Genomic DNA, 26,316 nt, shown 5'->3' on the forward strand with positions numbered 1-26,316 from the left:
ACTGTAATACCACTAAAAAATAAATAGCTCGTTGATACACTAAGCGTGTACGAAGTCGATAATAAGTATTTGCCGATAGTGGATCTAATGGTACTTCTTGATTCACTTTTGGTACGTAATGACGTAATTTATGTACCTACACATTGACAATGGTAAAATTGCGTAACCGTAAAATTTTTAATTAAACACACCGAGCATTGGCTGCTGAATGAAAACAATATCGATTAGAAACTTACCTGTTATTTAAAAACTTGTAATTGAGGCATTCGTTGTGTAAAAATACCGGCAAAAAGTTTACCGGAAACCGTGCTCATATTTGACTTTTCACATTTTTATTAACGCCAATCAACTTTTTAAGAGCTACTACAATTTTACACTTTATGGAAACGAAATATTTCTGTTTCAGTAACTTTCCTGCACAATAAGAAGGCAAAAATATAAAAAATTACGTAACGTTATTGCCATTCTATATAAATTAAATAGGCGTAATTAATTAGTTTTAAAAGAACTAGAAGTGGAGTAGGGAGAATTCTTATGTGTATTCATCATTATTACAATAATAATGATTTAACTGTGAATTGATTAATAGCTTTCAATACTTATTACACACTTATTAAACACCTGTTAGGATGTTTTTCCATAAACGTCTCCACTAATTAGTTGGAATTATAAATGCGCCAAAAATCATTCGATTATTGTCGTAGCAACTTTGTAGCTTATATGTATTTTACATTATATAGATATTTCCGCAATTATCAGGGAACGTTTCTTATTGATGTAACCTTGTTAATTTATGCTTCAAAATAATTACTCACGAATTAGAAAGATAAGTAAAAATTATACGTCAGTTTATTAGTTGCTATAAAACAAATATTGAAGTATGTACCTATTTAGATGTTTCGTAGATCTAAAAATTAATTGTCATTACGTTTACACAATGATCAAAGATATTTTATCGGTTGCGGTTGATTTTGTAGTTATCTATTTGAAATTTTAGCAGGTCATTATTTAGAATTTTTTATTTAGAAACATTTTGAAACAACGTAACAATACGAAATCAACAATTTTTGCTCAATATACATTTCAATTGTTGACGGAAAAGAATAGAATATGTGCTATTTATACTGTCAGGATTTTAAATGAAAATGAAATTTTACATGCAAATGTTTCACGTAATTGTTGAACTACGATTCAGCTATAGTTGACATAAATTACAAAACATGTTTCTGCTTAATAATAATTGTAGTCTTTTTCTTTTTTCAATACACTCCTGAAACTCTTTTTACGTTAACAAAGCAAAAGTGATAATTAGATATTTTGATTGTTATGGTAATTAATAGAATACAATAGTTTGATGCAATATTTGGACGTTTTCTCTCGAGAATTAGTGACTATAAATATTTTTTAAATGAGAATGACAAATAAGTCACAAGTTCTGTTGCAAGTTATAGACAGTCTGGAAAAAATGCACTGTTACTGTTTTTGCATATTTGTGAAAGTTGAGTAATAACAGGTATTATTTGCCATAATTTTTCAAACCAGATCTTAAAAATAACTCGGTGCGCTTTCGGCGCTGCACTAATAGAGTAAAAGTGCAGTTTTACGTGTCTGGTGGTACATGGTCCGGTTGTTTAGTATAAAATTTTCTTCTTTTGTTGCCTCTCATTTTTAGGATAGAAATTTCATTTAACTCATGCAAGGTCTTCAAATTACCATTATTCTTTAAATTTTAAGTTTTGTATCACTGTAATTATAGTAGGTATGTACCTACATATCGATCAATGAAAGGTAGCGAAAGAACAAGGCGTAATTTTTTTTTTATATTTACCATGGCCATTCATGCATTGAATTCCTATAAATTACCTACTTACTATCAAATAGTACAAATCTAGGTCCATGGTAGTTACCAATACTATTACTTTGGTACAGAATCCGAAAAAGTACTAACTTTAAAATAAATATGCAAAATTAAATTAACGTTATCACATAAAAATTTCTTTGGTGTGGTTTCTTTAGAGTTTAATAGCATTGAAATCATAGTAAAATGGAAAAATGTTTCCCTTTAAAGTATTTTTTAAATAAAAATGAATAATAATGTACAGTGCGGTTAACGAATACAATTTTGTAAATTTACATCGTTGATTTTTGGCACAAATACTTGCAGAGGTCAATTTGTTTTTCTATTTTTTTCAAGGGGGGTAACTCAAGATAAAAATAAAATGTCAGTAAATTGTAGTGTAAATAAAATGTCTCATCAAATTAAATTCTCAAAGTGAGTTCCACCAACTTCCTGAGACATAGTCAAATGGTAATCAAATTCGTTTAGGTTTAGAACATTACGAATAACGTGTGGTTCAATTTACCGAATTTCTTGTTTAATTTTCGCACTTAAGTTGTCGATGTTCTTGAAAATTACTGAAATTCTTTTTTTTAATCAACCGATTTAAAAAAAATTTCGCCATTAGATGGACGATAAAAAGAACCCAAAAAATATAACGTTTGACACTTTGTTATTTAAACATTTTTAGTTGTCCTGTGTCTTTTTTGCACCGCTACCGAAGATGACAATTTAGAAATAAAAATTACTAGAATTTTTGTGAAAAATCAAAAGTAAACGTAAAGAATTCCATACTTTACACTCGTACTTTATGTTCATCGGCGACTTAAACTATAAACAAAAACATTATAATTGTTCATTTTTACCTAAATGGATTTCCATAATTAAAAACTAAAGAATAGGTTGACATTATTTTTTTTTTGGTGATTAATTTCGTTAAAATAATCAGAAATAAGTAGGTAGGTACATTAATTTTAACCAGCGACAGATCTCGTCAAGAACAATAAAGTTGTTATGTACAATTTTTTCGAAATATGTATATAATTTTAATTTCAGTATTTTACCCCTCCATAAATTAACGGTCTGTCTATTTTCTAGTTACTTGACCTAACGACAGCGACCGTGTGATATAAGTAATAGTTTTTGTAAAATCAGAACAAAACATTGTGTTTTTAGTATAAAGTTTTTTCGCTCTACGGCCAAGGTAGAGAGGATTACATTTTTAGTTAGTTTTATTCGACTCCAAAAGGCAGGTGTATACCTACGTGTTGATTCTGTGATGTAAGCTAAAATTTTGTGAAAATGGCACGTTTATTTTCGAATAGTGAATACATAGATATATATGTACTTAGATATTGTGTAGTGTATGGTGAAGCGTGCGAGAGTGACCCTCGAGCCCAAAGAATTTCCGTGCAACTTCTTCTTGTGGGGGTACATGAAGGACTTGGTGGTTGGTGGGTAGATACATATTCGATTCCGGCGCCTTCATTATTGTATTGACAATAACGGAGGTCACTTTGAATAATGATTATTGATTAGTGATTCTGATTACTCTGATTAGGTACTTTATAAACATTTTACACTAATTTTGTCATTATCTTAGGTATGGTATTTAAAATATTTATTATCAAAATTGTTTTCATTTAATATCTACCATATGATTCTTTTTTTTTTCTCTTCCACCCTTATCATTATAGGTCACAGTAACGGGCGCAGCAGTTGGGTTAGCCGCTGTGCAAAATTTAACAAAAACAAGTGAAAGTTTTCCTGCATTTGTTTTTTTTTCTTATCAGCATCGGCGAAGTAAATAATCCCCATAGGCGGGTAACGAAATTTGTGTCAAATCTTTCAATAATTTTAATTGGATAACTTCAAGGTTTAAGAAAAAAAAATTGTTTCTATTAACGAGTTCTATTACCAGTTAAAATTAATGTACATAGAAAATTCCAGGAAAAATAACTGAAACACACTTATATGTATGTAATTTCAATTGACGTAATTACATAACTTCTACATGTGCATAATGTAGTAGGTATTTTTTTTTCATTTTATTAACATCGGTTTTGATTACTATTTTTTGATTACTCAATTCTTTTTTCCCTTTATTAATATCGGTTATAATTAAGGTGACGAATGACAAAACATGACGATTTAGCGAGTAACGAATTATCGAGTTTCTACTGTATTTGTCAAACAAATTGCATCGTAGCTTTTACAGTCGTCGAGCATTATTTACTTTATGCAGGCAAAGCCAACAGCGCCGTTGCATTTCCTTTATTAAAACGGATGATTCATTTGTCGTATTTTTATTTGGAGAATAATCGAGATTTTTATCTTTTGAAAAGTGAATACAATGACAAATAATTTCAACATTCAAGGTCCACCTTTTAATAAAAATGGCCGTCACAATGATTAAAAATGTTTAATTTAAATAGGTGGTAATTAGTCAAGATGCGGAAGATAAACCATCAAGAAGCCTTCATTTTGCTAACTCTTGAAAGAACAATTTCTCACGACGATAATTATTTACTATAGTTTGTAACAATATTGTGATAATTTTTCTGTCCTCTATGTAATTTATACTTTAATGCAACATATTATAATTTAAATTCTGCAGGTACTAAGGTTTGTGGTTCAGTATAATTACGGCAAATTGGTCACGTTTGTTTCTTTATTATCCAAATTATTTTGATTGATGCATTACAAGAATACATTAGTATTGCGAGATAATTACACCACAAACTTATATACAATAAATTTCAATTACGTCTCCATTTCTTCGTTATTCACGACACTAACAACGAGGTCTTCGTAGGTCCATTTGGGAAATACTCTCTTATATAGATTAAGAAGTACGGTGTCTTGTGACTTTAGTTGACCGTCAAAAATACACTTGATGTGTCCATGGGTGCCTAAAAACAACAGTGTAATTACTCCATAATTATTGTTATTCAAGGTTTACCTAAAGGTTCCTTAATGTGTCCAATGCGCCCCATCTTTGTCCTTAATTTGCAAGGTTTAAAATAGACAATATCTTCGCGATTGAAAAACATAAATCGAATAACTGCAGATTTCTTGTAAATTTTGAACGGATGTCCTACAAAACAATCACTGAGATTTAAAAATGATATTCTATTCTGTGAATTATAGACCTGATAAAACAATTCTCTTTAAGATAATTCTGTCAGGATTACATGAAAGTAAACTTCCTGTAGCTACTAAATTCAGTTGACCATTTTCTTCCTTGTAGCACAGAACAGGAGATGGTGGAAACTGTATTCTACCAAAGAAAGTGGCTACTGCGGTAGATTCTGGTTGGAAAAATCTTTCGAATTTATGTTTCTGTCCATTTGTGTGTTGACTAAATATTGGGTTAGTGACAAATCTTCTATAGCCACATTGAAATATCAATCTCTCTTTTGATTTGATAGGTAGGGAATAATTTGGAGTTCTTTTCAGAACGACGTTCAACACGGACATTTTATATTCATGAGGAAGCACTCCAAAGACGATCAAAGGAGCATTTATTTTTTCAAAATTAGACCATAAAAGTTGTGAGACGTCTTTTACATGAATTGTAATGTACCAACCGGGCTGTGAAAAATATTTAAGACGTCAATCAGACTCAGTAAAAATCAAAACTCACTCTGGCACCATCAACGTCCTCTTGTTCCTTCAAAACACGTTTCTTGGTTCTGTCAAAATTTTCAAATTGAAAAATCCTAGCATAATCACTTGGTAGGTTCTCTTTGGGGTCCCAGGGTGAGGTTCTGAAACTCTCAAGGCCTCTATATCTCTGATAACGAATTCGTGCGGGTTGATCCAGGGGCGTATCCACTTCGTCTGGAAACATTCTGTCAGATTTTGCAGCCTTGAGCTTCTCCAGTTCTTGTCGTTCTGCCATTATATCCATTTCTTGATCATATTTTTCATCATTTGCTGCCACTTCTGATTCTGTGACAGTATCAAATTCTTGGTCTTCTTGTTCAGAAGCTTCTGATTTTTCTTCAGACATAGCATCCATGTTACTGTTGGATTCTTCATCATCTGAATCTTCTAAATCAGCTTGGAACTCAGCATCATCATCAGGAATCCAGGCAGCTTGATAATCTGACCAACCCTTTGGAACTTTTTTTACTTTTTTCATCTAAACATAACAAAATGTAACACTTTGCTGTTAATATGGCAATGTTTAAGCAAACCTTGCTATCTTGTTCTGCCATTTCAATTTCTTCATTAGTGGGCCACGTTTGTTCACCGTCCATTGGATCAGGAGTATTTTCAGCGTCTAATGACTCTTGCTTGGTGATATCAGCCTGATCTAATATTCTAATATTAAATTTTTCATTTTGATCCGTAGTTGACAAATCTTTATTCCTAATTAAAGAAAATAGTTATGGTATATCTGGTATACAGTGTAAACATAAAGTTGGGAACAAAATTCATAATAGCGTTACGTGATGTTTTTAAGAAAATCGCTCGGACACGTCGATTATATTTTTAAAAAAGCCATCCTGTGACGCGCAATTTGTTTAAATGACGTCATCACTTTTTTCTTCTCTTTCTGATAGATTTTCATATTACCTAAACGATGAATGAAAAAAATTGGTACCTTGTGTAACTTGTAACACAAATTTAATTTAATTTTTAATGTAAAAATTTTAATTGACATCAAACAAAACAAACATCTAAGGTTAACAATAAAATTTAATGCAAATCGAGATGCAAATGTCGAAATTGTCCCCCGCCAACCATTTGGCACCCACGGACACTTTGTACAGTGCGCTCAATAATGTCAGGGGTTAATTTGTTCTATTTCATCGCGAATTCTTGCCGTAAATCTTCTAACCTGCTTGATTTATTAAAATAAATATTTTATTTTAAATAAACCCATACAAAAAAAAATACTTTAAAAATTAGATTTTCGAAGTAAAATTTGTTATTTTCTGAAAAAGAAAATTGTTATGTAAGATACCATTTTGTTTTTCATTTATTGTTTACGTAGTAGGAAAGTCTTATCAGAAAAAGAAGAAAAAAGTGGAGGTTGTCATAAAAAAAAGGTGATGTCATTTAAACAAGTTGCGCGTCACATGATGGCATTTTTTGAAATAAAATCGACCTTTATTATAGATTTTGTTCTAAACTTTATGTTCACACTGTGTACTTTAAACTTACTTATTTTTATCTACACTAAAAGGGTCAAAAGGTGCATCTATCTGACTCATTTGAAAATCACCTATTCCTGGAAGATGTACTAAGCCATTAACAGATAATGGTGAGCCACGTAAGTATCCAGTAACTTTTAAAGTTCCATATGGTCCTAAAATATACCTTTAATTAAAAAAAAATGCTTGATTTTTCTGTTAACCTGTTTCATTTGGTACAAATAGAACATCTTCTGCATAAATGTGAGGTCTTCTATCTCTATACAGAACAGTTTTCTTTTTCTGATTCCCAATTTTTCTTAATATGTTTATACCATCAGAATCATTATCTAGTGTCACAACTTTTTCTTCTGGGAGCCATTTAGAAATTAGTTTTTGGACTTGTTGCTTATAATCATGCCTCTTTTTTTGAGTAATGCTTTCTAAGTCACTTACAGCTACTACAGGGGTTGCTAGGCCCTAAAATTCAATTAACAATACTACATTTAATATATTTAGTTACAAACCTGGGAAAATGATGACATTAAAATATTCTGACCCCACTTATCTATTAAACTATCCTCTTCCACTCCTCCAGAAGTTGACAGCAAAAATATCACTGTATCTGATACCTTTAATGCATCAAGTACTGCTAATTCATTGTCACTTGATGGAATAATAAATGAAAATTTTTGTTTGAATCGTGGAGTACTGAAATTACTTTATAAAACATCAATTTCAACATATCTATGTTTAATATAATACCAAATATGTGTTACTCCAGTGGGGCTCTTATTAATTATAGCTTCTGAGTCACATTTTGTTAAACACTCTAGAGCTTGCTTAGGATCTGCATTTTTACTTAGAGGCACCAAACAGACCAAGAATGGAGCATAATCTAAACCTCCCAAAGATCTTTTTTTATTCAAAACTTCATTCCTTTTGTTCTGTCTAATTTGTAAAGCTTGATGGCGTCTTTGTTCCTTATTCAGTTCACGTTTGTTTGCCTTAGACAACGTTTTTACTGATACTTTTCCTGTTGAATTTATAAAATTTATTTTTTTCCTCACATAACCTCCAATACTAACCTTTAGAATCATTGCTAATTGAACCTTTAGATCGGTGACGTCCGTGTTTATGTAATTTATTAGTTTGCTTAAACGCACCTGGTCTGTGAACCTGCACTTTATCGACCCCCATTTAAAAAAATACTATTATTTTCAACCACGTGTACTTTTATACAAAAAAAGTTATTAAATGGCTTTGCTTTGATGTCATATGGAAATGTCAACACCAAGTTCAAGTAACAAGACAAAGCTAAAGTTACTAAAATGTAACCAATCATCATTAGCAATAACGATTATTTCATTTTGTAATGTTGATTTACTTCTTTCATGCGTTTGCGCACGAGTTAGTGGAACATGTGGTTTTTGCCGAAAGAGGTTAGGATCGAATTGTCGTGGCGATGTTAAATTCTCCTAAATTTACGTATTTTACAAGTGAATTAAAATAGTGAATATGGAACAGACATTAGAGGATGAATTGTTGCTACAAAAATTGAGAAGTTTTTGCGAAATCAACGAGCAGTTTCGTATCGCTTTTGAGGTACATTTGTGTAGTTATTGGATTATATTTACCGTATTAATGTGATTTTTTTCAATTTATACAGCTAACAGAAAAAAATGCAACCTTAAGTCGAACTCAAAGAAATGATTTACATTTAAACTATGTAGCTCAAAATATATTAACCACTCCTTCATACTTTCAAGATGCAGTTTTGCATTTTTCAAAATTTCTCCCGAAGATTTTATCAATTGCAATTACTTTTAGTGACCAGCGTAGTTTTAATTATGATCAACATAGAATAAATTGTGTACTACTTGGAAAGATAGTACAATTTAGGGCAGATTTAGGATGGTAAATTTTAATTGAGAATGTTTTCAATCATGAAAGTTTTCATTTTTTTTTTTTGTAGGTATGCTGTTAAGTATTTTGAAACAAATCCTTCACCATTTATAATTAAAAGTAGTGATAGTTGCAAAAGAAGCAGAATGTCACAGAATTTTGATACATCTGACTTAAACATAGTTGAATCTTGTTATAATTTATTAAAGAGAAATTCCACTTTTTATAAAGAGAAATGGGATTGGTCTGAGTTTCTTGACAACTATTTAAATCATGAAAGTGTAGAAGTACAGTGGATTGCTTGTCACTGTATTTCTATTGTTACAAATATGAGTGAAAATCAATTGCAACAATTTATTACTTCAAAAATTCCATTAGAAACTCATGAAAATCTGTCTTGCATTTATAATTTACATGCAACTTTAAAAAAGTCAGAAGGACCATGGGTAGGGTTAGACCAGCAACCTGTTATTTCCATTAAAAAAAATACAGTTAGTGAAATAATTGATATTTCTGGTGTTTACCTTCCAAAATTGCTAACATCAGTACCATTTGATCATAATTTGGTTATTGTCAATTCCACATATAACAATTTAAAGAAAATTGCATTTGGACTAGCCTCAAATAAAGCCATTTGCTTGCAAGGCCCAGTAGGTTCTGGAAAAACTACTTTAGTAGAATATGTAGCAAACAAAACAGGTCGAAAATTGGGAGAAAATTTTATTAAAGTGCAGTTGGGGGATCAAACTGACAGTAAAATGTTGTTGGGGACCTATAGATGTACTGACATCCCAGGGGAATTTGTCTGGCAACCAGGGGTTGTTACACAGGTAAGTTTCAACTTTAGATTTAGATATGAAACATTTTTATTTAAAATCTGAGTAGGCGGTGATGGACGGAAGTTGGCTGTTGCTTGAAGACATTGATTCAGCAAGTATGGATATAGCCTCAGTGTTGTCAAGTTTATTGGAAAATGGAAATTTGACTGTTCCTGGTTATCGCGATTCATTACCTGTGACTCCAGGATTTCAGTTATTTTTCAGTCAAAGGTGAGTTTTTAATATGTAAAAAATTTTGGAGTTACGCAATAGTTATTTGTTATAAATTTAACTTGCAAACAGTGGGGTCTTGCGAATATTAGCGGCTTTATATTAGAAAATTGTGACTCGTGTGTGTCACAGTTTACTATTTAAACTCTGAATTTAAATATCTCTGGGTAAATTTGCTTTATTGCATTATTTATATTTATGTCATCATGGAAAGCAGCCTCGAGTTATTAAATCAAGGAGCGTTTTCCCTCAAGATTTGAGAGAAGTTCGTTTCTCTCGAGGTTTAACCCTAACGTTTACCTACAACTAGGTTAACCATATTGATTTATCAACATTAAATTATAGATTCCCGTCGAAAAATTAATATGTAGTTGAGATTTATTACATTTGTGCATTTGACTAATGTTTAATAAATGTTCCATATTTATAAAATTATTTCAGTTACCGCATTATTAGTTAATTTGTATGTGAAATGATTTATTCTCAGGGAAAATATTATCAAAATTGTTTTTATATAATTATATAATATTATGTACATTATATGTATAATATACGTTGTATCAATACAAGTGTATTGTGTCAGTAACTGTTAAAACGTTTCTTTGAAAATGCAAATTTCTGTCGTTAATCACAAAAAATCAGAATTACATCACAGAGTTTGTTTGCAGCACATGTGTGACAAAATTATATAAAACACCACTAGAATATAAAAAAGAGTGAGATTTAATGGTTATGGAATGGGTTAAGGAAGGTAATAAGAAATTTGATGTTACGTTGTTTAAGATTTTTTCAAATTTTTCAATCGATTAACCAATTATTAGATGTGTAAAAGTTTAAAGATGATTATCGAACATGCAATAAGTGTATCACGACATAATGAAGTGTATTTAGTACGATCTCGAAGTTGAAACTGATCGCTAGATAAGTTTCTCCAAGAAACTTAGCGTCATGAAGAGATTTAAACTAAAGTTTCTTGTTACTCATCGCATTATTGAATGTTTTACCAATTTATTAGTAACATAACATAAGCTGATGTCGAATAACTGAAATTTTGCTTTCATAAAATAAACTGGCTAAAGACGGTTTCATTTTACGTAATATTTAATTTTGTTTGTCGACGACGAAAGTTAATGAAGTTAATAGGGATAACGCATTAAAACCTGGCATAAAATATACATTACATTGCGAGAAGGAAAATGTATTATGTATATGTACAAAATAAAATTTTAAGAAATTCAGATGACTTTTTCATTAAATAAAATAATAATGTTCGCTTACCTCCTAAGCGTTTACTTAAAAAATAATGTGATCATTCTCGTATTCCAGACTCGTTTCTACAATTACTGGTCATCACAAAAAACATTCCAGTGCGATGACTCTCTTAGAAAAACATTTGTATTTGATAAATATAGATCCCTTAACCCCTCAAGAATTGAAGCAAATTTTAACAACTCAGTATCCACAATTTTCCACGATCGCAGATCGAATGCTGAGCGTTTTTCGCCTATTTTCCAAAGACAACTGGGAACTGAACGAAATATGCCTACCAAAAACGAGTCGTCTCATATCGACCAGAGATTTTTTCAAGTGGTGTTCAAGAGCAGCAATAGATTTTGACATAAGTAGCCAGGCCAGCGCATTGAGAGTTCTTCAAAATGCAATAGTTGTATTTTGTTGCTCTTATCCCAAACCGGAAGATGCGTTAAGTTTAGCTAAAGAAATTAGCACTCATTTGGGAATCATAAATCAAAAAGCTGAGTTTTTCTTTAGAAGTTATAAACCCTCAATAAAACTGACTTCTGATACGTTGCAAGTCGGCCACGCTGCAATTGCTAGAAACAATGATAATTTGTGTTTTCGGCAGAGCTACTATTTCACTCGCCCTTCAGCTGTCTTACTAGAAAGGATAATGTGTTGTGTTAGCTTACGAGAACCTGTCTTGCTCGTTGGTGAGACGGGGACAGGAAAAACTTCGTCTGTTCAGTACTTGGCGAACGCGATAGGCCAAAAATTAGTTGTAATTAATATGAACCAACAATCGGATTCTGCAGATTTGCTCGGCGGATTCAAACCGGTCGACCTAAAATTCGTAATAAGTCCGATTCGTAAAGAATTTGAACAAGTCTTTTGCGACTATTTTAAAGTCGAACCAAACAAGACTTTCTTGGGGCATATCGCGTATTGTTACAACGAACAAAGATGGTCAGATCTGGTCAGATTAATGATGAAAAGTTACGAAGCAGCTATCGCTAGACTGGCCAAAACTTCGACCGAAAAAAATATCATGTTGCAGCGGTGGCAGGTCCTCGGAGAGAAGCTTCACAAATTAAGTTTGCAGCTGAAGCAAAAGAGTGCTCTGGCGTTCGCTTTTATTGAAGGTAGTTTGGTGAAAGCTGTGGAGCAAGGCTATTGGGTTTTACTCGATGAAATTAATTTGGCTAATGCTGAAACGTTAGAATGTTTATCAGGATTATTAGAGGGTTCGCAAGGGTCTTTATGTTTGTTAGAAAGAGGCGATAAAGAGCCTGTCAGAAGACATCTCAATTTCACTCTGTTTGCCTGCATGAATCCGTCCACAGACGTAGGTAAAAAGGATCTTCCTGCAGGATTGAGAAATCGTTTCACCGAGTTTTTTGTGGATGAACTTACAGAAAAAAGTGATTTGCTCCTATTGGTCAGCAGTTATTTAGACGCATTGTCGTTGAAAGAAAGCGATTTGAAAAAAATTGTCGATTTTTACTTGAAAGTTCGGAAAGAAACCGAAACAACCCTTTCGGATGGTTTGGGACACAAGCCACACTTTTCGTTGAGGTCTTTGTGTAGGGCGTTAATGATCACCGCGAGAAATCCTTGTGGAATGGTCAAGAAGAGTCTTTATGAGGCGTTTTGTTTGAGTTTTTTGACACAATTAGATTCTGCATCGTACACATTTGTGGAAAGCAAGATAGCGAGGTATTTCTATTAAAAAGTTAAACTCTGGATCAGTTTTTATTGTTAAAATTTTTAGATATTTAGTTGGTGATGATAAATCATTAAAATCGATTTTGAAACAACCGATTCCCCCGCCTAAAGATAATCCAGATGATTATCTCCAGTTTGAGGGGTACTGGGTACGCAAAGGCAATCTGGAATGCGTGACTCCTGACGATTACATTCTGACTAATTCGGTCAGGAAAAATTTGAAGGATTTGGTTAGGATTGTTTCGATAGGGAGTTTACCAGTTTTACTTCAGGTATATTGTTTTGATCGTAAATACATTTTTATGTTAATCTTATGTTTTAAAAAGGGGGTCACTTCAGTAGGCAAAACCAGTTTGATAACATATTTAGCCAAATCGAGCGGTAATAAATGTGTTCGAATTAACAACCACGAACATACAGATCTTCAAGAATACATAGGGTCTTACGTAGCCGACTACGAAGGAAAATTAGTATTCAGAGAAGGACTTTTGGTAGAGGCAATGAGAAAAGGCCATTGGATAATTCTGGACGAATTAAATTTAGCGCCAACTGACGTTCTGGAAGCGTTGAACAGAGTCCTCGACGATAATCGCGAGCTATTCATTCCAGAAACCCAAGAAACTGTCAAGGCAAATCCCAATTTTATGCTCTTCGCCACCCAAAACCCCCCTGGCTCGTACGGGGGCCGAAAAATGCTTTCTAGAGCGTTCAGGAACAGATTTGTTGAGTTACATTTCAACGAAATCCCTCCACAGGAGCTGGAATTTATTTTGCAAAAGAGATGTCAAATGGCACCTTCTTACGCTAAAAAAATGATCCGTGTTATGACCGACTTACAGGTTTGAAATCGTTGTCTCGTTTGTATCTATTTGTAAAAGAAAATTTTAGACTAGAAGACGTGGTTCTGCCGCTTTTGCCGGCAAGCAAGGTTTTATAACATTACGAGATTTGTTTCGCTGGGGTGAAAGGTACCGTTTGGCACAAAATACTAAAACATTGCACGATTGGGACCAACATTTGGCAGATGAAGGATATTTAGTCCTAGCCGGAAGAGTCAGGAAGGGAGAGGAGAAAAGGGAGATAATTACAGTGTTGCAGAAACATTTGAAAAGACAAGTGGACCCAAATAATTTATTTACATGTAAGCGAACAGGCGGACGGTTAAAATTAATTCAACGTTTTGGCTTTTAGTGTCGAAGAGTACGTCATTTGTTACAAAAGACATTTTAACAAAAATTTATGAAAATCGACACTTGTACCAGAATATTGTGTGGACTTACAATATGCGGCAACTCGCTGTTTTGGTAGCGAAAGCTTTTCAGTTTAAAGAGCCCGTTTTGTTGGTGGGTGAAACCGGAGGCGGTAAAACAACGGTATGCAAGTTGATTGCCGAAATAAATCATCAGCAATTAGTATCGGTAAACTGTCACATGCACACTGAAAGCAGCGATTTTATTGGAGGATTGAGACCTGTCAGGGATCACGTGGTACAATTTGCACGCCATTTACCGGTAATTTTCATGTTTATCATATTTTTTTAGGACGATAATGTTAATAAACTCTTCGAGTGGGTCGATGGTCCTTTGATTCAGGCAATGCTAAAGGGAAATGTTTTCTTGGCCGACGAAATATCTTTAGCCGATGACAGTGTTCTCGAGCGACTAAATTCTCTTTTAGGTATTATCATTTTCCCATTTTGATCCACATAATCGAGTTTATTTTTTGAATAGAACCCGAAAGAACTTTGCTCCTGGCTGAAAAAGGGACCGACCTCAATAATCCAAACAACTCAGAATTGATCGTGGCTGATCCGCGCTTTTATTTTATTGGCACCATGAATCCGGGCGGTGATTTTGGTAAGAAGGAGTTGTCACCTGCTTTACGCAATCGTTTTACGGAGATTTGGTGCGAATCCTGTACTGACCGGGACGACGTTATTGCCATCATCGAACAAAACATCCAAGACGGCATTTCCTTCGGGAACCAACAAGATGGCTCTACCGGACTTGGCACCAACATCGTGAATTTCGTTGAGTGGTTCAGAAAAACCGAAATCGGAAAAAGGTAGGATTAGTCTCGCGACACCACTTCATTCTGTTTTTTCGGAAATAATTACAGGTGTACTGTGAGCATTCGTGATATTTTGACTTGGGTAAATTTCATTAATAACTGTGCTGATAAGATCGGAATTTATGAAGCTTATTTTCACGGTGTTAATTTAACTTTCTTGGATGGTTTAGGCTCTGGAATAACAGGCACTGAAAAGTGAGTTGTACGATGAGATTGACAGCAGATGAACATTTAATGTCGTTTTAGTGCAAACAGTTTGAAACAATTCAAATTTGAATGCGAGAGATTTATTAAGAAACAGGTCAATTCCGGGACGCAGTCACACGTCGTTCTCAGTTCGAATCTGATTGCTGAGGAAGTCGGTAATCTTTTCGGGATTAAACCATTTTACATTGAAATGGGCAGTGAAGGTCGAGAAGAACACGCTTTCACATTCGAAGCTCCTACCACAACATACAACGCTCTGAGATTGTTGCGAGGAATGCAACTAAACAAGGCAATATTACTAGAGGGTAGTCCCGGAGTAGGGAAAACTAGCCTAGTTACAGCCCTCGCCAAATTCACTCGACATAAGATTTTCAGAGTAAATTTATCAGATCAGACGGTAAGACTTTTCCTGGCTTGGAAACTTCCGCAACTAGGTATTTTACTTATTTAAGGATATTTCTGACTTGTTTGGTGCCGATCTGCCGGTTGAAGGTGGTACAGGTGGTCAATTCGCTTGGAGGGACGGGCCTCTTCTCCAAGCTTTACGACAAGGTCATTGGATTTTACTTGATGAATTAAATTTAGCGTCACAGTCAGTTTTGGAGGGTCTCAACGCTTGTCTCGATCACAGAGGCGAGATTTTCATACCAGAGCTAGGAAAAACATTTCAAGTAAAACCTGGTGCGTCCTACATTTTTGGTTTATTCTTCAGTTAACGAAATATTATTTTAGGCACTAGATTCTTTGCCTGTCAGAATCCCTTAAAGCAGGGAGGTTCGCGTAGGGGACTACCTCAGTCGTTCTTGAACCGGTTTATTCAAGTGTACGTCAGTTCATTAACAGATGAAGACCTAGGACTAATACTGAGAAGTCAGTTTCCTAATTTGGATCCCGAAATAATAGAGAAGATGTTGAAATTCAATTTTCGAGTGCACTCCGAATTAGAGAGTCATAACTTTGGGAATAAAGGCTCGCCGTGGGAGTTCAACTTGCGCGATTTGAGCCGTTGGTGTGAAGCCATGATTTATCACTACAAGACTAACCCGGCTGTCGATAAACAGTATCAACCTGAGAGTTTGGTGCAGTTGATTTATGGCGATCGCATGAGGACTTTGAGTGACAAAACGAAAATAAATGAAATATTCGAAGAAGTATTCGGACGTGGAATTTGCGGGGACGGGCCAGTTTTTTACGTAAACAACGAAAAAATATTCTTGGGTGACGTGAGCTTGAAGAGAAACGGCGGTGGTGTCGACACGAACGTGATCAGCCAACAGAAGAGTTGTCTAGTTTTAAGATCCCAGTTGGGAGTTTTGCGAAGTTTGGCCTACTGCGTTAATCTCAACTGGATGAGTTTGTTGGTAAGTTTCTATCAGAAAAAGCCAGGCAGTAACAAAGAATGAAAGTTTCCCTTTATTACCCCATATTCCTTTCAGGTGGGCAGCTCGGCGTCAGGAAAGAGCACGGCAGTGCGGGTTTTAGCCAATATCGCCGGCAAAACTTTGAGAACTTTACCAGTAACATCTGCCATGGATACTACCGACATTCTGGGAGGATTCGAACAGGTAAGTCTTGTATTTATTTTACTCCGTCGGTCGAACGTTTCGTTGTTTTGACGGTATCGGAATCCATCCCGACAAAAAGTCGCCGACCGAGTTAGGGGATGCGGAAAGCAAACAAATGCAGCAGCGACTTCTCACGTCATTTTATTTTTCTTATTAAGTGTACATACAGAAACAAAAATTGATGGAAGAATATATCAAGAGTGCTTTAGATAAATAACGATATTATTTTTGTTTATTTCTTTCTTTCCCAAATTAGTACAACGATTCGTCAGTTCGTTGCAATTTACATTAGATGTTTCTTTTATGTACAAAAGCAGTTAGTTATTATTTATACTTCATTTATACATTTAGGCACATGGTTTAATGGTATTTTTTTAACCTGAATACATTTGGACAAAATCGTGTTATTGCTCTTTATTCAGCTGAGAAATCGATTTCACGACATCTTTTTTCCACACAACAAAATATAATTAGGTACACATTTCTTTTAGGTTTTTAAAATCTTACAGTTGTTTCATTATTACGATATAATATTGAAACACATCATGTTAAATCTACTACAAACATTAAATTTAAATGTACAAAATGAAACTCGTAACACAAATGAAAAAATAGAGCGTGGCGGGATATGTCTAGAATAACATTAAAGTGGCGTGAAACGATAAAGCTCGTGCTCGACAAATTTTCCATTTATTACGGTTCAGTATGGAGAAAAATGTGTCTTATACAGTATCTATGTGACATTTACGATCTAATCACACGGATTTGATTGCGGCTCTGGTCCTAAACACTATTCTACTACATGTAATCTAACATTTTGACGTAGTAGACTGCAATTTCTAAAATTTTCATTGGTTCCACTGCTACTTTCATTTGTTTAGACGTGATGGGTCTACACAAATGAGCTATAGTCAATTGAACCTTGAGCAATTGTTGAGGTGTGGACGTTTATTTTAGTAATTGCAGGTGAGAAATGTTCTACTAGAAAGACTTCGAAATAGTTACAATTATATATCAGTTCTTTAGTGTTATATTAAAATATTTAGTACCCATTGACAGTGTTCTTTTACAATGATATAGTTGATCTAGTCACCGACAATTATATAATTTGAACCTTATCTAACGTGCCGAAATGTCTCTTAAAATTATCAATTCCTATAGTAGGCGGATTTGGTTTGCACTTAACTTCGTCCTTACAATACCGTGTCGTTATCTTACCATTAGTTAAGTATACAATGTTCGTAATGAAGGAGAGAATTGCTTTTCTGGCCGCACGTGATCATGCCTACCATGAGTTTTAATTTTAAACGAGATTTGCGCGTAAATCGATTTTTACGGCCACTTTTACCACCATAATGGTAGTCGATATTCATTAATAAAACGATACAGCTTTAACGTTTCAGTAGGTACTAATAGAACGGTGCTAAAACAGAAGTGACACTGTTGGTGGAAAACGTACATTGGATATGGGAAGATTCAGAATGCTATTTTACATTAAAAAATTAAAATTGAGATTTAAGTGGGCAAACATTCCGTAACCATCGCGTTGTTATCAGGAGAACAAGAAAAACTTCACAGTCTTTTGATTCTTTTTCTTATTACACGTAAGAATTCATAAATGGGATCACGATTGCAGTCTTTATTGTACGACTCTCTTGACGCCCGAAGTTTAGATCCTGGTGGATCTGTCCCAGTCCGGATGCTAGTCACTCTCGGGTGGCGAACTCGGCTCCGGGCTGATGTAGTGCGGGATTTGTATTCCTCCGTTTACCGGCTCCGGAGTCCACGGACTCAAATCGGAGTCTCCCTGGAATGAAAAGAACAATTTTATCGTATATCGCTAACTGAAATCGCAGTTTTCAGTACGTGTAATCGTTTAGTCATGTTTGTAAACTACTAGGGTAGTGTTTGATCACGTGGTCTATAGCTATTACTAAGCCTATAGGCAAAAATATTGTGTTGCGGATTCGGACGGAATTTTGATTGAACGTGGTCGGAACAGAATGGCAAAGCAATATTTCCCTCTATAGTTGGCAAACGAAAAATTAATCTGGTGCTTAACTATATAAGATTGTAAAAAGAACATGCTGTGTACACCACTTACATATAATATTTAATTACCATAGAGCTATCAGGGTGGGCTGGCACGGGCAGGGGTGGTTTGAGAAGCGATATGTCAGCTCTGGGAGGGTCGGGTGGCGGCGGGACGTTGGGGTTTCCCAGCCACAGGGGTATCCAGCCGCAGCAGAGGTCGAGGGTCGCCCTCCTCAGTCCCCTGTGCAGCACCAGAAACAGCGTGGGGTTGACGATGGCGTGAACGTATGATATGTGCAGCGTTATCTGGAACACGTGCGGTATATTTTCCCATTGTTGTCCGGACAAAATACACAATAAGCGGCGACTTGCAACAACATAATTGCGTCCCAAACCGCGAGAGATAGTGTTATTGGGAGGGAAAAAGTAAAGTGGTGAATTGAACTTACCTCGTGTCCGAGAGGGTTGCCCACAATGGGATGGTTGACGAGTGTGACGAAGAAAAGTGGACCCCAGAAAAGGACGTAAGCGGCCGTGATAACAAGAAACATCTTCACCCTTTGAACGCCGTCGCGTTCCATTCTCCGGAGGTATTCGCGCATCCTCCGGTGCTCTTCCAGCGCTCCGGAAGCCTAAAGTGCGTAACGACGAGCACAGTTAATTTACAACAAAGGAACGTCCGTTTGATCTATGGTACGGTTATGTCGTCTATTTTTCCGGAATTTACAAACCAGCACGAGAGAAAGATTTCGCGCATAAATTACTACCCATCACCCATTTTATTTAATATCGTAACAAAATGACGCGATCGAGAACAAAATTCGATCATAAACGAAATTTACGATATTTTAAAAATACATCGGAGATAGTCAATTGAAGTTTGTAACTTTGTTTTTTCCGAGTTTCCTATTTTATGTTTTCCGGTAGATAAAAATCTTCAAGAATGAAGGAAAAGCTAATTCCAAGTTTTGTTGTTACGCGGGAAGAGGCTCTTTTGTGAAAAAACTAGATGGCTGAGTTGTTTAGAAAGTCTTGCCGAGAGATGCGCTTTTTTCACAATCATTTTCCATTAGTTGTTTTATACCAGTTTTTAACGGTAATGTTTCAAGAAAAAATCGTAAATTGCATTTTAGGTCATTCATTGGTAGTATGTGCTGTAAATTTTTTTTGTTTTACTTTTCTAACGTGAAGTGTAATTTTTTATTTTTAATATTTACCTAAGCATGTAAAAGTATAACAATTTTATGTTTATGTAAAATTGAGGTAGAGTTTTACTTTTGAGCGAAAACATTTTTCGAATAACGTGTTAGAAAGGATCAGTGTTAGCGTCTTATTACTGTGGTGGTGCACAAAGAAGCGTGTTTTTAGAATCCACGAAGAATAAATTGTTGTAAAGACGACATTTATTTAGGTAAATGTACGAGGTGCTAGTGAGGGGTGAGCGTTAATTATGCACATGATTGTACAAAGGGCTTAAATTTATGTTTCCTAAAACGTTTCGTTTTCCGTTTGGGTGAGCTATTCTGAAGAACTTCGCGAAACGAATCAACAAAGGTTTAAAACGCACTTGTTTCCTTGAGAATAATGAAAACGTTCCGTGCCTAGATTCAGACAGTTTAAAGGAAACTACCAGCATGAAATATTTTAAAGGCACTTTACATGCCCGATCAGTGCTAACAGTAGAAAAACTCCAGCCGCAAAACCTCCCCCGAGCAGGGCCACTAAATATTTATCAAGTCTGGCGCGCTCTCTCATTTTTTTTTATATTTTATCCAGGATGTTCCGGTTTCAACGTTACGCGATATAAGGAACATAAGTACGCTATCACCTAAGCCGTTCTCATAATTTATGCAACAGGACTTAAAAGTACAAGTACTTTAAGTCCTGGTAAAGCACAAACCCATCTCGTTTTGAATTATAGCGGCTCCGTTCATTACGCCGAGTAGATAGCTAGACCATGTGTTTAGTTGTCGTCTGCAGATGATGACTACGTGTAGCTTAATTACCCACCCGCTCCCCGTTTGCGTTGGTCCCTGCCGCTCCTCCGCCCCCTGTCACGTTCACCAGAGTAGTGACTAAACCCGCCACCCTCACGGCCTCCACGTTCGCCTTGGTCAGGTCCCTGTGCAGCTTCCTCAAGTGGAACAAAGTTAAAAACACACACACCAAATTCACCGCGATCCACAGGGCGTTCAATATGTAGTGTCTTAAGGGTCCGTGTATCAAGGGACAAGAAGGGGCTTTGTGTCCTGCCTCGCCCTGAGCCGCTAAAGCACCTGCAGGTCAATATAATAAAGCGTCTGTTCGGGCTTTGTTTGTCTAACTTACCGGATAAGAATGTGGGTCCCAGGTTTATGGTGATGGAAGCGAACCAAATCATGAACGTGCCGAAGAGTACGCATTGGGGCGAGTCCATCAGCAGCGGAACGTCGGACAGAGAGTCAGAGTCGTCGTCTTCGGGAAAGACCGGAGAGTCGTTGAGGACAGTGGTCAGCATGTTAACCGTGGCCACGGTGACCAGGAGAAGGAAGGCGGTTTCCACGAGGGAACATTTCTGGACCGGCTGGCAGTGGAGTATCGAAATTCCTAAAGGGAGTAGCAGCGCCGCTCTGGCGCAGTCCACTGCCCCCTGATGGAATAGTAAACCCTGAGACCATCTAAAACAAGCAAAAAATCTATGATGCAGTGCCTTTTAAGGAGTTTCGTTCCAGTTGAGGTTCGACCTGTCTCGGAAAAAAATAATTACTCGATTTATTACACGCTTCGATGCCGCCACCTTGAATATTCGTTTTGAGGGGCCAGAAAATCCTATTAATTTTATCAGGTTGTGGGAAATTCGCACCTCGTAGCCCTAAAAAGTTCTGTTGTTTTCTCGTAACCGACGCGGTAAACGATTTAGTATCTGCACTGCCCGCCTGTAATTCAGTTTCTATTAGAAAGGATTTTTTTTTCCTCAATAAACACGTGTTACACGGTTTCGTTGGTCTGTTTGAGAGGAATATTCGCTTGGAGGGATCAGAAAACTGCATTAATGTTATCAAATTATAAGCAGTTTACTCCCCAGCAGCGAACAGTCCGAGCAGTTAGCTTAACCGCATATCGTAAAGGAAGTCGCCTAGGACAACAATACCGGGAAATGACGACGTACACAGCGATAATAATCTTGAACACAAGGACCCACCAGTCGGAAACAGGGCCTAAAAGTCTCATTTCCTGAGTGGTGGTGCCATCGGAATTAGATTTGTAAAGGGCCGTATTGACTCTTAACAGACCCGTTCAGTAATGCTCCTTTGGGCGTCGCTTACGCACGGGGATGAGTTATTTGCACAAAAGATTTCCAGAAAGGAAAGTGAATTATGAAGTGGAGCCAGGAAACGACCGATGATTCGACGAGGGCGTGATGAAGAATGGTATCGAATTCAGGCGGAAATTGCATTTTTCCCTAAATTGGTTAACGGTATTTTCGGACAAAAGCCGTATGTTGCCTGTAATTCGTTTTATTCGTTACTCAGCGGATTGCAGCCAGACTCTGCGTCGTCAACTCTTCAAAATAATCTCAGATTGATAAATGATCGCAGACCGAGATAACATTTCATGTTTCTCATGCCGTCGCTTACTATATTTCCTGTTTTTTAATATGTTGGCCGTTCAGAAAAAAAAACTTGCCACTTAGACCTCAGAACGATACTTTCATATCATGCATATTTTCTGTTCCGCAAAAACTTAGAGAATGGCGGACGGAACGGTCATGGTCGTATTATATGAGCGTCTGTCGGTTTGTAATGTTGGACATCTGGAGGTACGAGCAGCGAAAAATTTTTATTATTGCATATTTTAAACAAATAAAAATTTTTTCCATACCGAGTTCACGTTTTTGGCGGTATTCGTAATTTATTTGAACCATCAAGTCAATAAATTATGCTTATTTTTTCTGGTAATATTATTATAATTTGTCTTTTTGGAGATTTGTCAATTAACTTTCGTTCTATTCTGAAGTATAACGTGGAAAAGCACAAATGTATCCACAAGAAAGCGAAATGATGTTATAACTTGAAGTGTAAGTACATAGTTTTGATTTTAGTTACTTCAAAGTTTTACGAAATAAAATAGCCTTTCTTATCCTAAGTAATAAATGTTATAAAGCGCTATTAATTTGAAAGTATACACATAAGACCAACTATAACGACTTGTACGCGTACGTGTTCCAAACTTTATTTAACATTATAGCCAAGCTGGAAACTTCAGCGTAATTGCCATTCATATTGCTCGCGTTCAGACTTATTGCGCATTTTTTTTATAACATGAAATTTATTAAAATATGATCCAAAAGCTGAAAATGTTTTTTTTTTCATCTCATTTAATATTGCTTTTAATGAAATATTAATCTAATTTGAGTCACGGAGTCTTTCTTATTATTAGTTTATGTTTTATGAAGAGAAAACATAAAATACATATTTTTTGTAGTTGATGAAAACTCCGACACGTTCAAAGAATCTGTTCATTTAAATTTTTTGTTTTAATAATTTATTTATTCATTATTAAATATTATTGTTTATTATTCAATATCCATATGATTGTTTGCACCTCTAGGAATTTTCTACAACCGCACAATAAATCTCAAAACGCGAAACTAGAAACATCTAAAATTCATTTATTTCCCTTGTGTCTTTGTTGCAAACAGATCCGTTCTACATATAACCATTCGAAGTTTTGTTTGTTAGGCTTTAAAACAGTGTTCATGTCAGTTGTAAACGGAAAACAAAAAAACGAAAATATAAATTGAATCGTTGTAACCCGTATAACTTTCCGGTAAGTTTTATCTCCACATTTCGGGTAAAAGTCTCCTCGGGAGGATGGCAGCTATGCACCAAGTTTCTGTCTTCGTTTAAAAAATGCATGCAATCTGGAAGAATCAGACAGAGGGGTCTGACACGACGAAAACAGTTTGTTCAACTTTTTCCCGACTCCACACGTGAGCCGCTTTCGCTTGAAGTTACTTAGTTTGGGCGTTGTTGTGGTTCATGAATGTTCTATGATTAATTGATCAGAAGTTTTACATTGAATTCGAGTTACTGACGATAATGACGCAAATTTCCTCGGGGCAGTAATAAATGAATTCTTTTCCGCTATATTTTCCTGTTCTTAGCCAGCGGTGCGTCTTCATCAATTATCAAGATTAGCGGCCGCAGTTAATCTTTGGTCTGTTGAGCTTTGTAGAGGAAAGGTAGTTATCGATCACCGTTTAATGAAAGAAAGGAGTCTCCGAGAAGGTGTCGGCGGAAACTCGATAGAGTGTATCGTTGCAGCACACTTCTCATCTTGTCCATTCGCGCTCACTTAGAGGCAATTGCTTTGATAAGGCCAGCGCACGAATTATTCCAATTATGTCTCATTTTTAGATTAAGAAACATAATTGATTAAAGCAATCTTTCTTGTTGAACTTCTGTATCTACTTCAATTAAAGTTTTAGTGTTATCTTGTTTGTACCCTTTCTCTTCCAAAGCATCTTAATTATAATCATTTTTCTTAAAACTTAGTTTCGTTGGGGGCAAGTAATTTAGCTTTGTAACAAACCCCACCACTTTCGCAACTAATTGAGTGTATCACCGATACAATCTATTATTACAGATCAGTTCGAGCCGAATTTAACGCTTGTATGAGTCATTTTGATGGCAATACATTTTCAGTTTTTGATATTTATCATCTATTCGTTCATCGCGTTTACTAAATTTTTGCCATTTACAAAGGCGATGCAAGCCCACTGATCTGGAGCGTAGGTTTTCTTTTCCTTTTCCCTTATCGGTATCCAGAGCTTGTAGAAATTGCAGACAAATGCTAGCTCGCAAGACACGGCACCTTAAACGTGTCACTTTAGAAACTTCAAAGTTTTCGCTGGAAGTTAATTCGTTGTCACTCAAGTCAGAAGGATAGTTCTGTAGTGGATTTCTGGAATGTTTTTGTCATTGCAATACTGGTTTTAATTTTAATGTTCTAATTCCTCTATGGAATTAATTATCAAAATTGAGAGTCGAGTAGAACTGGGCCTCGAATAAATATGCATGAAGTTTATGAATAACGTCTTGAATGATTAATCTGAGTCGGTTTTGGGGGCTTACTTCTGGCGGGTATGGGGTTTAATGTTGGCAGACAATTAGTTGCTTGTCTGCAACATACTGAATGACAGAAAAGATGCGGATCCAAGAGTGATATTTCTTCGAGTCTAGAGGATATTTTATTTTTCATCCAAAAACACGGCGAGGCCATTTGTTCGCGTCTTGTTTGATATACTGTACGGCTGGAGGTTTTCTAGTCTCACTACGTAACGTCAATTCACGTTTCAACGTTTTTACATCAACGAAACACCTGAAAAACTGCCAAGCTTTTCAGTCTCAAGCTCCAAACAAATTAGATACTGGTGTTACTTAAATAGCAAGTAATTTAGGACTAGAATAACACACTGAAGCTAAATAATTCGCTCAAAGGACCTTTCGAATTAATCGTAAGCGTACACAATACCCAACAGGCATGCAGCCTTTGGTAGCAATCATAACAAGTTAATTAGGAGCGAATTAAGTCTCTCTTTCAACTTGAGCTTAATCATATTCCAGTGAAATCCCTGTTCCACCTCGAAAGTATCGGATCTTTCTCGACGTCTTCTTTACGATCCACTCGTCCATCTCTTTCACCAGGACACGAAATCAATTATAGCAGAGGGACTTGCTGGATTCTTCTAATTATATTGGGCGGCAGAGCGAGAAATTTTGAGCGAATTATACACAATAAAAATGAGATAGGACTTCTAATTTATAAAGGATAATTTGATTTTAATAATTCAGGACGGTTCCTTGAAAGTGTAACACGCATTGTTCCAGCCAAATACTTCGTAAATACTAACAACTTTTCCACTACATTAATTTTAATCTCACCTCACGCTGCATCAGTTTAGGACCATGGCGTATAATCTCTACAGCGAAGGTTATGCGTCCCGTCAAATTTATTGCAACCTGAACTATTCAGCTGGAATTTCAACCGCTGTCGAAAGAAAAACACGATTCTCTGAACAAATGCGGCCAAAGCCGCAAAACATAAATTTTCAAATATGATACAATTTTTGGCATTTCGATGCTTGCTTGCTTTATACAAAATACATTTATTTGAGTATTAACCCCAAAACATTAATTTTGCGTAAAGTACCTATCACCACAATTGCTAACTTATTGTTAGTTCAAAAGTTAAACATTGTTTTCTTTTTGAACAATGCAAAATCATAGTTACCCACTTTATTTAAAATTCAAAACGGCTATAAAGCTCATTCTGTTGTAAAATTCCATCATTTCATGCATTGTTGATGCAGAGTTAACAATGGAATGTTTTAGTCGGTCGACCTAATCGATTTTTCGGTTTTTGTAGCAACAGTTGGATGAATGCTTTAATAAGATTTTCCAATTAAAATGAGAGTTAGAAAGTCGAACTATAATTGTAAGAGTACGTTAATGCAGTTAATTGTGTTATTTTTATTTTGTTTCATGTAAAGAGTTTTTAAA

The 26,316-nt window shown here is 35.6% G+C and overlaps 3 protein-coding genes across 5 annotated transcripts in view; 1 reads left to right on the forward strand and 2 right to left on the reverse strand.

Moving 5' to 3' along the window:
• Positions 1–4,490: 4,490 nt before the first annotated feature.
• On the reverse strand, positions 4,491–8,279 carry Tsr1 (Tsr1 ribosome assembly factor). The gene is made up of 10 exons (XM_069049372.1): positions 8,070–8,279; positions 7,747–8,017; positions 7,509–7,692; positions 7,206–7,461; positions 7,013–7,157; positions 6,040–6,214; positions 5,484–5,984; positions 4,990–5,431; positions 4,800–4,934; positions 4,491–4,749 (listed from the first exon to the last, which is right to left on the reverse strand). The coding sequence occupies exons 1-10, from the start codon at positions 8,179–8,181 to the stop codon at positions 4,601–4,603; spliced, it is 2,370 nt and encodes a 789-aa protein (XP_068905473.1). The 5' UTR covers positions 8,182–8,279; the 3' UTR covers positions 4,491–4,600.
• A 62-nt stretch (positions 8,280–8,341) lies between these two features.
• LOC138132043 (midasin) overlaps positions 8,342–26,316 on the forward strand; it is a 69,599-nt gene continuing 51,624 nt past the window's right edge. Inside the window, exons 1-16 of the mRNA XM_069049371.1 lie at positions 8,342–8,586; positions 8,651–8,898; positions 8,957–9,716; positions 9,772–9,935; positions 11,262–12,887; positions 12,943–13,168; positions 13,223–13,735; positions 13,785–14,037; positions 14,088–14,383; positions 14,438–14,573; positions 14,627–14,960; positions 15,015–15,161; positions 15,213–15,570; positions 15,626–15,854; positions 15,906–16,534; positions 16,610–16,738. Coding sequence (XP_068905472.1) covers positions 8,500–8,586; positions 8,651–8,898; positions 8,957–9,716; positions 9,772–9,935; positions 11,262–12,887; positions 12,943–13,168; positions 13,223–13,735; positions 13,785–14,037; positions 14,088–14,383; positions 14,438–14,573; positions 14,627–14,960; positions 15,015–15,161; positions 15,213–15,570; positions 15,626–15,854; positions 15,906–16,534; positions 16,610–16,738 — 6,135 coding nt within the window. The 5' untranslated portion in view covers positions 8,342–8,499. The remainder of the gene's footprint in view (positions 8,587–8,650; positions 8,899–8,956; positions 9,717–9,771; positions 9,936–11,261; positions 12,888–12,942; positions 13,169–13,222; positions 13,736–13,784; positions 14,038–14,087; positions 14,384–14,437; positions 14,574–14,626; positions 14,961–15,014; positions 15,162–15,212; positions 15,571–15,625; positions 15,855–15,905; positions 16,535–16,609; positions 16,739–26,316) is intronic.
• LOC138132045 (uncharacterized) overlaps positions 16,789–26,316 on the reverse strand; it is a 29,032-nt gene continuing 19,504 nt past the window's right edge. For 2 of the 3 annotated variants that reach the window (XM_069049373.1, XM_069049374.1), the window contains 5 exons: positions 21,101–21,429; positions 20,783–21,048; positions 19,222–19,404; positions 18,860–19,078; positions 16,789–18,545 (listed from right to left, as the gene is read on the reverse strand). In XM_069049373.1, coding sequence (XP_068905474.1) covers positions 18,441–18,545; positions 18,860–19,078; positions 19,222–19,404; positions 20,783–21,048; positions 21,101–21,429 — 1,102 coding nt within the window. In that variant the 3' untranslated portion in view covers positions 16,789–18,440. Of the gene's footprint in view, positions 18,546–18,842; positions 19,079–19,221; positions 19,405–20,782; positions 21,049–21,100; positions 21,430–26,316 lie in introns of all 3 variants that reach the window. The other variant, XM_069049375.1, reaches the window with a different exon arrangement.

The sequence above is a fragment of the Tenebrio molitor genome, chromosome 5 (genome assembly GCF_963966145.1).
Source record: "Tenebrio molitor chromosome 5, icTenMoli1.1, whole genome shotgun sequence".
Taxonomy (NCBI): Eukaryota; Metazoa; Arthropoda; class Insecta; order Coleoptera; family Tenebrionidae; genus Tenebrio; species Tenebrio molitor.

Coding starts and splice junctions, on each gene's coding strand:
- Tsr1 (XM_069049372.1), bottom strand. CDS start 8,181: ATGGGGGTCGATAAAGTGCAGGTTCACAGACCAGGTGCGTTTAAGCAA. Junction 7,158..7,205: donor ATTTGTACCAAATGAAACAG/GTTAACAGAAAA, acceptor GGTATATTTTAG/GACCATATGGAACTTTAAAA. Junction 5,985..6,039: donor TGGCAGAACAAGATAGCAAG/GTTTGCTTAAAC, acceptor TGTTATGTTTAG/ATGAAAAAAGTAAAAAAAGT.